At 36.2% G+C, this 12,077-nt stretch overlaps 2 protein-coding genes across 3 annotated transcripts; one reads left to right on the forward strand and one right to left on the reverse strand.

Annotated features, from left to right (window-relative positions):
- Nucleotides 1–119: 119 nt before the first annotated feature.
- On the forward strand, nucleotides 120–8,240 carry LOC132051325 (putative uridine kinase C227.14). Of its 2 annotated transcripts, none has more exons than XR_009413707.1 (12): nucleotides 120–266; nucleotides 1,395–1,528; nucleotides 1,699–1,742; nucleotides 3,789–3,866; nucleotides 5,172–5,364; nucleotides 5,857–5,887; nucleotides 5,998–6,056; nucleotides 6,208–6,281; nucleotides 6,816–6,907; nucleotides 7,684–7,745; nucleotides 7,841–7,869; nucleotides 8,018–8,065. XR_009413707.1 is itself a non-coding variant. In XM_059442502.1 (12 exons), exons 1-12 carry the CDS (start codon nucleotides 221–223, stop codon nucleotides 8,108–8,110), a joined length of 930 nt encoding a protein of 309 aa, XP_059298485.1. In that variant the 5' UTR covers nucleotides 120–220; the 3' UTR covers nucleotides 8,111–8,240. The 2 variants fall into 2 exon arrangements, 1 of the variants encoding a protein (XP_059298485.1); XM_059442502.1 differs by having other exon boundaries at nucleotides 6,816–6,902; nucleotides 8,018–8,240.
- Nucleotides 8,241–10,067: 1,827 nt separating this feature from the next.
- Nucleotides 10,068–11,023, reverse strand: LOC132063004 (uncharacterized). Its single transcript, XM_059455460.1, has 2 exons — nucleotides 10,859–11,023; nucleotides 10,068–10,715 (listed from the first exon to the last, which is right to left on the reverse strand). Exons 1-2 carry the CDS (start codon nucleotides 11,021–11,023, stop codon nucleotides 10,068–10,070), a joined length of 813 nt encoding a protein of 270 aa, XP_059311443.1.
- Nucleotides 11,024–12,077: the final 1,054 nt, after the last annotated feature.

The following is a 12,077-nucleotide window of genomic DNA, read 5'->3' on the forward strand; positions in this document are numbered from 1 at the left end:
TAATATACCGGACAAGTAAAAGTAGAAGAGAGTAGAACTTAAAAGTGAAGGCTTTTATCTACGTTAGTTGGGTCAAATAATTACTCAACGGACACCATAAATGGTAGTTCTTGATAAATTTAAAGGACTAAAAATGGTGACGTACATACTTAATGGATCATTATAGACCAACCGAAAAACATAAAGTTTCTTTTTGTCATGAAAATTTGCAACTCTTCCAATGGAGGCTTCATCGTTTTCCACCAGACTCCGATATCCATTTCCAGGTTTTGTAGTTTTTAGATTTAATTCCCTCATTAGTTTATATTAATTCAATAACAATCATAGCTTAATTCCGTTTACTAATAATTAATTTCCGCTTGGTGACTAAGTTTTGTTCTGTTCTTGTATATTTAACATTTGGATTTTCGATTAAGGAAATGTATTTGTTGTTTTTGGCAATCAAAGTGCATAACTCTGATAAGTAATTGAAAGAAAAAAATAATTTGGTTTTAATAATTTACACTTGAGAAAATTAAAAGTTTATTTGATATTGTTAAACTGAATCGATACGAACATCATGAGCTGCTGCGTAATAAAATTAGTTGTTGCTGATACCTTCTTCCCAGTTTCTATTTCACTAACTTGAGCTCGGAGAAGGAAGAGATAAATAGGATTGATCAAATTCTATTGAGTCTGACTCATAGTGATCAAAGAATGACTCTGGTTATCAAATGATTGAACAATCGGGAGCAATTTACTTACAATGCTTAGTTGACATATGTAATCGCCCAATCAATTACACCTCAATCCCAATTTACCTAGGGTAGTCTATATGAATCCTCTGAATCCATTCTATCTTATTCAGGCTCTGAATTTTGAGGCTAGTCATAGTTAGACTATTTTTATGTATAAAAAGTAATACTTGACTTATATATACGTGGTATTATTTCCTTGCGTTCGACTGAACCTTCAGCCACTGTAGCTCCACCCCTGGCTGTCGTCAATCTACTGCAACCGTCTTCTTTTAACTGAGGTTTGGATTGGTGACACTACTAAAAAATCACTATTTTCCCACTGAAATTTACCACTGAAAAATGTTTAGTGGCTATTCCCACTGAATGTCGGTGGAAAAAACCTAAATAGTAGTGTTTTCACAAGGAAAAATTAGGAAGTTTCTAAGCGTTTCAATGGGAACCTGTTTCCCACCATGCGTTTTCCCATTGAGCTGGTTCGGTGGGAATGAGGTGGGAAAATCATGTTTTATAACACAAATCTACCACTGAGTGTCAGTGGGAAAAACCTCAATTTCTAGTAGTGTGATACTTTGCGGAAGGTCAAATAGAAAGAGTTTGAACATTATATTACTTATTCTTCAAAAATCATAGCTTACAACAATAAGTTGGGCTTTGCAGAGACATTGCTGAGCAAAAGAGAAAACTTTCCTGCATTGATTAAGTGTTATGCATCCCCTTCATCCACGAAGAATGGCACTGGAACTTTACTCTGTCAAGCTGGGTTTCATACTCGGAAGTGGAGTCTCTTGCAGGTTCAGCTTCTATTGTTAGCTTGACTTGTATAAAATCGACAAGATGCGTATAAAGACATCTTTGTTTTCATGTGATTAGGCCTGTATATTTGTCTAGATATATGAAAATTTCTCATTTTTAAGTCATTAAAAAGTGCAGTTGGCTAATGTAATTCATATCTCTTTTTCAGGTGTCGTGTAGCCGAGAGAGAGATATTCCTGTCATAGAAGCTGGGTATGCTGGCTATCCAAGACCACATAACAAATATTTTGTGCTTTACATTTTGAGAACTATTTCTGTTCTGCCATACCCTAATGCCTTCTTTTGTTTCTGCCGTGGATTTGCTTGTTGAGATTTATTATCTTTTCAGTCTCCTGTTGCTCCTATTATCTATATCAACCTACAATACTGTCGTAGTAGGATCATACTGCTTGCAAGATTTCATCTCGTAAACTACGAGTCAACTAATAAGAGCATTGTGAGCAAGTGCTTTTCTTTAGTTTTTATTACTATTTTCTTTAAAAGTCATTTTTGTACTACTGATAGATACATATTCTTCTGCGACACTGCCTATAAGCAACCAAAAGAGACCTCCTAGTAAGAGAGCTGACCAATTCAGCTATGAGTCATCTCATAGCCTGCTTTCTTTTGTTTCTGGTGGTTGAAGCTAATTGAAAGAAGGTCGAAATTTGAATAGCTTGTTCTATGAATAGACACTGCAAAAATCCTGGTTGCTTTTAATGACTTTGTGGCTCCATATACATCAATTTGTAGCATTTATTTTTTCATTAAATGGGTGAAGAACTGAAGATAGGACCTGGCCTCATTTCTTTACTCAGTTTCAAAGACATGTCATTGTATCTATTTACTTCTGAATTTGATAGGGCCGTTTGCACTTCTCTGGACCGCACTCCTGGTTGTGCAAGAGCAAGACTGCAAATCAAATTATTAGCACGAGCAGCATTTGTGGGGACCTCTTCATAACTAACTGTCTGATTATATGGACTAGGATTCTCAATGTAATTCATATGAAGACCTTTATTTAAATTTTAAATAAATGAAAAATTAGATCCTCTCTCTTTCTAGAATTCTAAGTCATTTTTGTCCTCTTCAATTCTATACGAACTATGCTTTGCTGGCATTGTTCCTGAGGCATATGTGCGGAAAGAACTTCCCAATGTTATGGGACTCATCCCTGTTCAATATTTGATCAGCACAATGGTGGCGATGCTGCATTACTTCATGTTTTTGGCAGGTCTAGTATTCATTCATTCATTCAAATCTGAACAGGCCCGCGGCAATTGGAAATGTAGGACTTCCTTAGATATAGGACAAGATCACTCTAGCGAACTTATGGTGGATCACAGAAATTATTTAATGCTTGCAAAGTAGGACAAGCAATTGGAATGCTTCAGGTTCCCTGGAGATGAAATACCAGTTACTAATATGGGAATGCAAGCAACCGCCAAGCTTGTGGACTCCTTTGTTGTTTTTGTGTAGATTGATCGAGCTAGATCATGGGAGTTTATATTGCTTGTACAATGGTTTCATGCTGGAATGTTAATGCAGGAAAGTTAATAGAGACTTGAAGAGGACAAAAGAGCATCTGGAGTGATAGAGGAGGAAAACTAGGATTGAAAATTGATGGTATAGATTATTGTAAAAATAAAAATAAAAATTTATGGTATAGATTGATATGAGCTCTACCTGTTTATAAGATTTTCCTTGTATAATACAGGGACTACATCTGAAGATCAGGCCACATCCATTTGTCATTGACTCTTAATATTAGTTGATTGTTTATTGTTTGTTGTATTTTTGTTTCTCTTGGCTTGGGCATGCCTAATACTCTTCTCAGTATGATTTCTTCCTTAGTTGCCCCTTATCTGTGATGATTTCTTCCTTAGTTGCCCCTTATCTGTGCTACTTTTTCTAGCTTATGAATGAGACTACTTATTACTTAAAAAAGAAAGCCCAACTCTGAAAACAAATCAGTGTCTGACTGGAACGATAAAATCAATCTTGACTGAATACTTCATTTTTGCTCTCTATTGGTTATAGATACCTCTTTTTCTCCATATGGCTATTTCATAAGCTATTAATGGATTTCCTGCGTGTATGCTAAAAAATAAAGCCTGAGCAGTTGCATGTCTCTCTTGGCATGAGAAAAATCTGTTCTTGGGATGGGTAAAGTTGAGCTTCGTCCACCTTATACAACTTCAATTTTTTTAGGATTACTCTGCATTTATATGGTTTATTTCATATTTGTTTACCTTGTAGGTGCATGGATGATATATATGATGCTTTGGCTGAACACCTTGTTCCAACTGCTGCAGCAGCATCAAGCCCTAATTTCAAGTAAGCTATCATTTTGCAAATCTATTAGATGCTTATTTGCATCTCAAAGCAGAAATTTTGGTTGCCATTTACCTGTAACTTTTCAAGATAACCATGGTTTATCTTGAAATAGATGCACTTCCTAACTTTAAGGCCTTACTGACTGGAATGTGGAAAAGGGAAAATGGTAAGAAGAGATGATTCCTTTGTGATTTTGCTATTTCTGATTTTCCACAACCATTTGGTTTGTTATGTGAATCAGATGTATATTAATGTAGAGGAACAATATGATCTGTGCCGTAGAGAAAAAGAAAAATGAGATTACAGACCCTGCACTCCCAGACGGAAAAAAAACGAAGAAGAAGATATACCCCCTAGAAGCAACAACATAACCAGTGTGATCCCATAAGTGGGGTCTGGGGAGGGTGGAGTATACGCAGGTTGTACCCCTACCTTGTGAGAGGTAGAGAGACTGTTTCCGATAGACCCTCGGCTCAAGAAAAGTGATTTCAAGAATAGGTTTGAAAAATACGAGACTTTAGCTATTGTGAAAATACTGTAGAAAGTAAAGCACTGACAGCAAAAGAACTAAAATTTATTACCCTGTACCCTAATCCTCGACCTCCATGCTTTCTTATTTCACCTCCAGAAGAACTATAATTGAGTACAAGTTATGCATACAGATGCCTTCTTTTTGTGGTTTGATAAACCAACTGAATCAAATTCTTACTCCACAAAGGACCTTGAATTTTACCAACTTGAAACAAATAGAAGGTGTATCAACTGATGACAAATGGAACAAACTGCAACTAGCTTAACATTGCAACCAATCTTCAGATATGTCTCGATCATCGTGTAAATATGTTAATAATAGAGAGTTAGTATACATAAACATCATAGTCACTAAATCAGTAGATGAGTCAGCTTCAATAACCAAAATGTGCGTGTTTAAGTTTCTAAATTAGAAGTTGAGCCAATACCAATAATATGAAACACATCTCTGAGTCCATATAAAATAACATGCATATTGACTCATTTAGCTGAGTAAAATTATGTATCTTAATTTAGTGACTATGATGTTTATGGATATAAACATCTACTCATCGACTCAAACATGCATATTTTTCCTTTTCTGTATAGAGACTATCTTTTTCTTTGTTTTTGTATTATTGTTTACTTTTATCATCTCTGATCTCTTCCTATTGCTTGTTTTACATGCTTTTATAACTACAAACTGCTATTATTATCAATAAACACGCAATTAAATTGATATGTTGGCTGACCCCATGAGGTGCTTTAAGGAGAATAAGTTGCCTAATTATGCAGGCATATTGTTGGTCTTGCTGGCCCTCCTGGTGCTGGAAAGAGCACTGTTGCATCTGAGGTAGCTAAGAGAGTCAATAAGTTATGGCCCCAAAAGTCTCGTTCCTTTGATGATCAAGTTGAGCCTCCAGAAGTTGCTATTGTTCTTCCAATGGATGGATTCCATCTTTATCGTCATCAGCTTGATGCAATGGAGGTAGGATTTCCTAATGGCTTTTGATTATTCATGTTGCTTCATTTGACTGTAATTTCTTTGGTTTTTGACCAAAACATTTGGACAAAGCCTTAAGTTGTTTGATGTGCGTTGTTAGCTGGTTTTGATTAATATAGACAAATGCTGAGTTAATCATGACTTCATCCTTACAAGCGCCCCCTCCCTTCCTCTCCTCCCAAAAAAAATAAAAATAATAATAATAAAGCGAAATGGAAAGGAGATGAAAGAATTTTATGAAAAACAACAGAGGAGAAGATGTAAATAACTTTTACAAGAGATGAAAGATTATTATTAAAAAACCAACAGAGGAGCCAAATACAAATATTTTTCCAGCTTTTTTTCTTTTGAATTAGAGAATTATAAGTGAAAGTGTGAAACTTTGTACATATATCGTGGTTGGAGCATGTATTTAGCAGACTTTAATTTAAAACTTTCTAACAGTTTAACAATCTAACTGGTCGTCCTGTTTCATAGGATCCAGAGGAAGCACATGCGAGAAGGGGCGGTAAGTTCTCTTTTTCACAGCCGATAGATAATAAATTTGTACGTAGTTTAAGAATTGGTTTCTAGTTTAACTTCTCTTTCTCTCTGTGGAACCTTTTTATGTTGAATCAGCCCAATGGACGTTTGACCCCAATTTACTGCTGGAATGTCTTAAGACTCTTAAAGATCAGGTGAGTAGCCTTTTGAGTTGATCTCGTGTGGGCTTGAACTTTGATGTAACATCATGTTTCATCAAGAGAGGAGGTTGATATTCTACTTGCCGCCACCTTGCTCTATCCATGTAGTGAATATTCTAAGATCTGGTATTCTTTCTTCTCTTAGGGATCAGTATACTGTCCGTCTTTTGACCATGGTGTAGGAGATCCAGTAGAAGATGATATCTTTGTGAACCTTCAGTAAGTTTATATCTAGTTCAGAACTATTTTCTGTCTGTGGTTGCACCCTTTTAAATTCTATATGTGTCTCAGTCGTGTGTGTCAATTCGCTATTTCAAGGGGAAATTAATGAATGGATGAATAAGCAAAGAAGGTAAGTTTCATCAGTTCGTTTCGTTGAATTTATTTGATGCTCTATGTAATGGTTAGAAGTGAAGTGAAGAATATGTTATGAAACTGAGGAAGCTGGGTAATGTTTTAGATATGCAGGCCCACTGGTGCGTGTTGTCTTTGGAAGTGTTAGCTCAACCAGCGTTCTCACTAGGATCGTGCTACTTCTGTTATAGTTTTTTCCTGCGTGTGGGCAATGGATAACTAAATTATTTATAGCTCTCTCATAAGTGTCTGCTGTTATTTCGATAATTTGATTGGATAATTAAATAAGTTTTCTAAAGATGCAAAAGGAATAGACAAATGGTGAAGTTCTTTTGCCTGTTGCTAACGTTGCCTCTCCCTTTTTTTTTTTTTTTTTTTTTTTTTTTTTTTTTTGTGCAGGCACAAAATAGTGATAGTTGAAGGTAATTATCTGCTTCTTGGAGATGGTGCTTGGAAGGAGGTATCCTCTATTTTTGACGAGAAGTGGTAAGGTGATCTGTCTGATCCATGTTTTTCTTTTGACAACGGGGAAGGTATCCCTGTGAATTTACTTTAAATCACCGTAATATAACTGAAATTTCATGCTGAGGGATAACTTGGGTTTTCCTGCAAGTAAAGTTTGAGTTTACATCAATCTAGCATGAAAGATGTGATTGAGTGTGTGCATAGTCTTCGCTATTGCTGATTGTTGTGACTTCTATTAATTGATGGAAGTGATCTGCGAATCAATATTAAGATACCACCAAGGGACATAGTGGAATGAGATCCTTTCCCCCTTAACCAAAGGTCTTGGGTTCGGGCCCTGGGAATGGAGAAACTTCTGGTAGGGAGCAACTCTCATTTTAATGGGCCCTACACGGCGCGAATCCAGGTTAGTCGGGCTAGTGGTACCTGATACTGGATGTTTAAAAGAAAATCAATATTATGCCTGACTTAGTGCCTATTGTGATGCCTATCCTGTCTTCAAGGAGGAAAAACTGTGCTAAAGTCATTTGTACCATGTGAGAAAAAGCAAGCAATATTAAGATCCCTGACTTGTTGGAAAATGGCATGTTGCTAAACTAGAACATGCCTGTTTTATTTTCATATACTGTAGATATGGTAGCCTGAGTTTGTTAGATAGAGGTTACCACAGCCTGCTGGTAACAGGATCTGTTGACTGTTGACACGTAAAAGCTGGCTGCTTGGCAGCATTATATGAGAACAAAGCTTTAGTTGTTCTTGATGCGGTAAGGCCCTTGTCTTATATGTATTTATTTACTTTTAGGTTTGTCGATGTTGATATTGAGAAAGCAATGCAACGTGTCCTAAAGAGACATATATCTACAGGTACATATTGCAACTATTGTTTCAATACTTTTTACTAGAAAAAGTGTAAAAAACTGGGTAATATAGACTAACTGGGGCTTTTTGCTGTGTTGTAGGGAAGCCCCCTGATGTTGCTAAATGGAGGGTAAGTGTTGCCTCACCGATAATACTTCCCTTTTTTTGAAAAAAGAGAGAAGCAAAATAAACGGTTCACTGTTAACCCCTTTTAAGATATCATCTTCTTTGGGTATTAAACAATTTTTTGGTTGTTCGTTGCTGAATTCTTTCCGCAGATAGATTACAATGACAGGCCCAATGCTGAGCTAATTATGAAGTCCAAGAAAAATGCGGATATGGTGATCAAGTCGATTGACGAATTAAGGTGAAACCGCTACTTGTCACCTGCGGTAAGAGTGAAACTCAGCAGTGCACTATTTCATCTGAGCTAAAACTTGAATGGCTGCATCAGAAGCAAAATAGAGTTCTGTCGATTGGCCTGCATCTGGAGTAGGCAGAACCTTTCTTGCGTTTATGCTTTTGAGGTAATGAATAAGTTTAAGGAACTGGAAATAATGGTTTTTTACAATACTTTTTTTGGTCTTCCTGCAAATAAGATTTAATCCTTTTGATATTATTTAATACATAAGATAGATAATTTTGCTTCATGTATTTTGTAAAGAGTTGATCTATTATAGAATTGTACAAAAGACAGACTCGAAGCCTAGCCTTAGCTCTGTCGTTTCAAAATCAAGCTTATCCTTACTTTCTTCACTGCGCTTGAGTGAAAATTAGGAAGTAAACAGCCACTCCGTTTTATTTTTTCAGTCTATCTTAAAGGGATCATCATATTTTTTGAAAAATAATTTTATCATATCATTTTAACATGAAAGGTATGAGTTGTTGCGATCTAGTTCATATAAATTTTAAATCAATTATAAGGAGAAAAGAATATGAAAGGACATGAAACTCTTATTACTCATTTAATTTTTAATAATAAGGATAATTTTGTATGGCACATGTATTAAGCCTACATATCAAAAAATCTTTTTGCCTTTTTCTTTTTCCACGGGAAGAGTAAACAAAATCTAGCCTAATTCTTAGAGGGTTTTTTTTTTTTTTTCAGTAAACCATGTAAAAGATTACCATAACAACCAAAAAGCAAGGACATGAAACTCTTATTACTCATTTAATTTTTAATAATAAGGATAATTTTGTATGGCACATGTATTAAGCCTACATATCAAAAAATCTTTTTGCCTTTTTCTTTTTCCACGGGAAGAGTAAACAAAATCTAGCCTAATTCTTAGAGGGTTTTTTTTTTTTTTTCAGTAAACCATGTAAAAGATTACCATAACAACCAAAAAGCAGAATTACATCCTAATGAGCACCCAACTGAGTTACTGAGTATGAGCCTCCAGCATAAGACTAGTTACACATGTATCCTTTGCAAAATTCCTCTACATCTATGAAGTTTTCTATAGGTAGTGTTAATGTATCAGCTAGATCCTTCTTAATTTGAGTAACTACTCTCTCAATATATACAATTATCCCTTTAAACAGCTTCCAATTCCGAGTTCTCTATGTATGATATATCAAGGCTTCCCAGACAACAACAACAATATTCTTCTGCACTGGAAGAAGTGCTTGTTTCTTATGCTTTCCAACACAGATTTCACATTACCAGGCTGCAATTGAATGCCAAGCCATTGCAACAATGCTTCCCTTGCTTCTTTAAACCATCCACATTCCTTGAATAGGTGTTGGGCATTCTCCACACTTCCAAAATCACAGAGGCAACAATGCAAATATTTCACATGAATATGCATCCTAAGCAACCTGTCTTTAGTGAGCAATCTTTCTCCAACAGTCAACCAAGCAATAAATCTATGCTTAGGTTGAGCAACAGTGTTCCAGAGTAATGCAGCAATATACATCTTTTTTTTGCTCTCAAAGAATAGCCAAGTAGCTATTTGTAATAGAATAGTTTCCACCTGGAATTAGGCTTATATCTCCCATGTACATACCATGATCTCATATCATTCTTCAAAGAGTTCAACTTCTTCCAATGCCAGCTATAGTCTTGTGGAGGCTTATGATGCCATGTGGTTAAATCAGTTTTCATATATATACCATAGACCCACTTCAACCAAAGGAAATATCTATCCACCACAAGTTGCCATAAGAATTTTCCCACAAATGCTAAGTTCCAATTCCTACATCCTATGATACTCAGGCCACCATTGCACTTAGGTAAACAAACAGACTCCCAAGATACAAGATTGACTTTCCTTTTCTCCTCATCAACACCTCACAAGTACTTTTTGCATCTCTTATCCACCTTCTTCAAAACACTTTTGGGCAAGATGAACACTGTACCCAGAAATTATGGATAGACAATAATACAACATTAATAATTTGCAACCTTCCAGCATAAGAAAGTTGTTTGGAGTACCCATTCCTAATCCTATCAGTGATCTTGGCAATTAATACATTGCAATCCAATTTGTTCCACTTCTTAGGGGACAGGGAAAGACCAAGGTATTTGATAGGAAATGCACCTCGGGAAAAGCCAGTAACCTCTAACAAGGACTGCCTAGTGCCATCATCTACCCCAGCCATAAAACTACTAGACTTGTCCATATTTGCAATCAATCCAGAAGCTGAGCTAAAATGTTTTAGTGCTTCAACAACTCTTAAAACAGAACCTTTGTTACCTTTGCAAAATATCATGAGGTCATCAGCAAAGACTGAATGAGTTAGTTTCTGGTGCTTACACATAGGATGAAACTTAAAATCAGGCAAATCACTCATGGTCTTCAGTATTATGGACAAATACTTCATCACCAACACAAATAGTAACAGGGACATAAGATCCCCTTGCATCAACCACCTCTTGCCAGCAAAGAAACCATGACCATCTCCATTCACCTTTACAGTAAAGTAAGGTGAAGTCATACAAGTCATTATCAGTTGTACAAAGTAGTAGGGTACCTATATCCCATTAGCACTTTCTGTAAGAAATCCCAACTAACGATATCATATGCCTTTCGCAAATCTATCTTCATTAAACACCTAGGGGATGTTTTTCTATTGTAGTGTCTCAATAGATCATGACATATAAGCACATTGTGTACCAGTGACCTGCCTTGTACAAATGCAGCTTGGTTTTCTGCTACAAGTAGCCTAATGGTCTCCTTCAATCTACCACAAATCATCTTTGTGATAGTTTTATACAATACATTGCAACAAGAGCTAGGTCTAAACTGTGCAGGCACTACAGCATATTTAGGTTCATCCATTTTAGGAATTAGAGCGATATTAGTAGCATTTAATTGTTTCGAGAGTTTACCATTATGGAAGAATTTTAGGATAGCATCAACACATCCTTCCCTACAATTCCCCATGCAGCCTTAAAGAATCCACTACTGTATCCATCAGGCCCAAGGCTCTTGTTACTATCAATTTGAAAAACTGCATTTTTCATTTTTCATATCCTTAACAGTATAATGAGCCAACAAAGTAGCTTGTTGTATCTCAGTTAGCACCGGTCCCTGTTTAATGAAATTGGAAAAAACAACAATTCTGGAAGTCATTGCTTGCCCAAGAAGTTCCTCATAATACTTGACAAACAGGCTTGCAATAGTATCACGATTATTCTGACATACCCCTTGGTCATCCTTCAGTTGTGTAACTGACTGCTTGAGTTTCCTATGTTTGATAACTGAGTAGAAGTACCTAGAGTTTTCATCCCCCAACTTTATCCATGTAGCTTTAGCCTTTTGTTGAAGGAATAATTCTGCTAGGAAGGAGCTTTGTCTGAACTACAAACACTTCTCTCTTTCTGCTTGCTGTAGAATGCTACAATGTGGTCTATTTTGAAGTTGTTTCTGGGCCTCCAATAGAGCCTCCCTGTCTTTCTTTGCCTCTGATTCTATGTTTCGGAAGAATTGACCATTTAGCTGTTTCAATCCCTTTTTTAACAGTTTCAACTTTCTAACCACCTGAAGCATGAGACGCCCCTCTACCTAAACCTCCCAACATGTTTTAACAACCTCAAGGAACTGAGAATGTTGTGCCCAAGTGTTGCAATACAGAAAAGATTTCTTCCTCCTTGGCCTATCAGCTGCTAAAGTGATCTTAGCAGGACAATGTCACTAATTCCTTCAGGCAAAAATATAGCATTGCAAGTAGGCATAGAGTTTAGCCATTCATTGTTTATAAAAATCCAATCTATTTTTGAGAAAATTCTCTGGTCACTTCCTTTATCATTCCATGTATACTTGGTACCTTGGTTAGGATGCTTAAGCCACAAGTATCCACGCAATTATGAAAGTCCACAATTTCTGACCAACT

This window comes from Lycium ferocissimum, chromosome 1 (assembly GCF_029784015.1).
Source record: "Lycium ferocissimum isolate CSIRO_LF1 chromosome 1, AGI_CSIRO_Lferr_CH_V1, whole genome shotgun sequence".
NCBI classification, from domain to species: Eukaryota; Viridiplantae; Streptophyta; class Magnoliopsida; order Solanales; family Solanaceae; genus Lycium; species Lycium ferocissimum.

Bases quoted from the DNA above. Each gene is read 5' to 3' on its own strand.
- LOC132063004 (XM_059455460.1), bottom strand. From the start codon at position 11,023: ATGGATGAACCTAAATATGCTGTAGTGCCTGCACAGTTTAGACCTAGC. The intron at 10,716-10,858 runs GTACACAATGTG...AATGGGATATAG, and splicing joins TTGTACAAGGCAGGTCACTG to GTACCCTACTACTTTGTACA.
- LOC132051325 (XM_059442502.1), top strand. From the start codon at position 221: ATGGAGGCTTCATCGTTTTCCACCAGACTCCGATATCCATTTCCAG. The intron at 6,903-7,683 runs GTAAGGTGATCT...ATTTACTTTTAG, and splicing joins TCTATTTTTGACGAGAAGTG to GTTTGTCGATGTTGATATTG. The intron at 7,746-7,840 runs GTACATATTGCA...GCTGTGTTGTAG, and splicing joins AAAGAGACATATATCTACAG to GGAAGCCCCCTGATGTTGCT.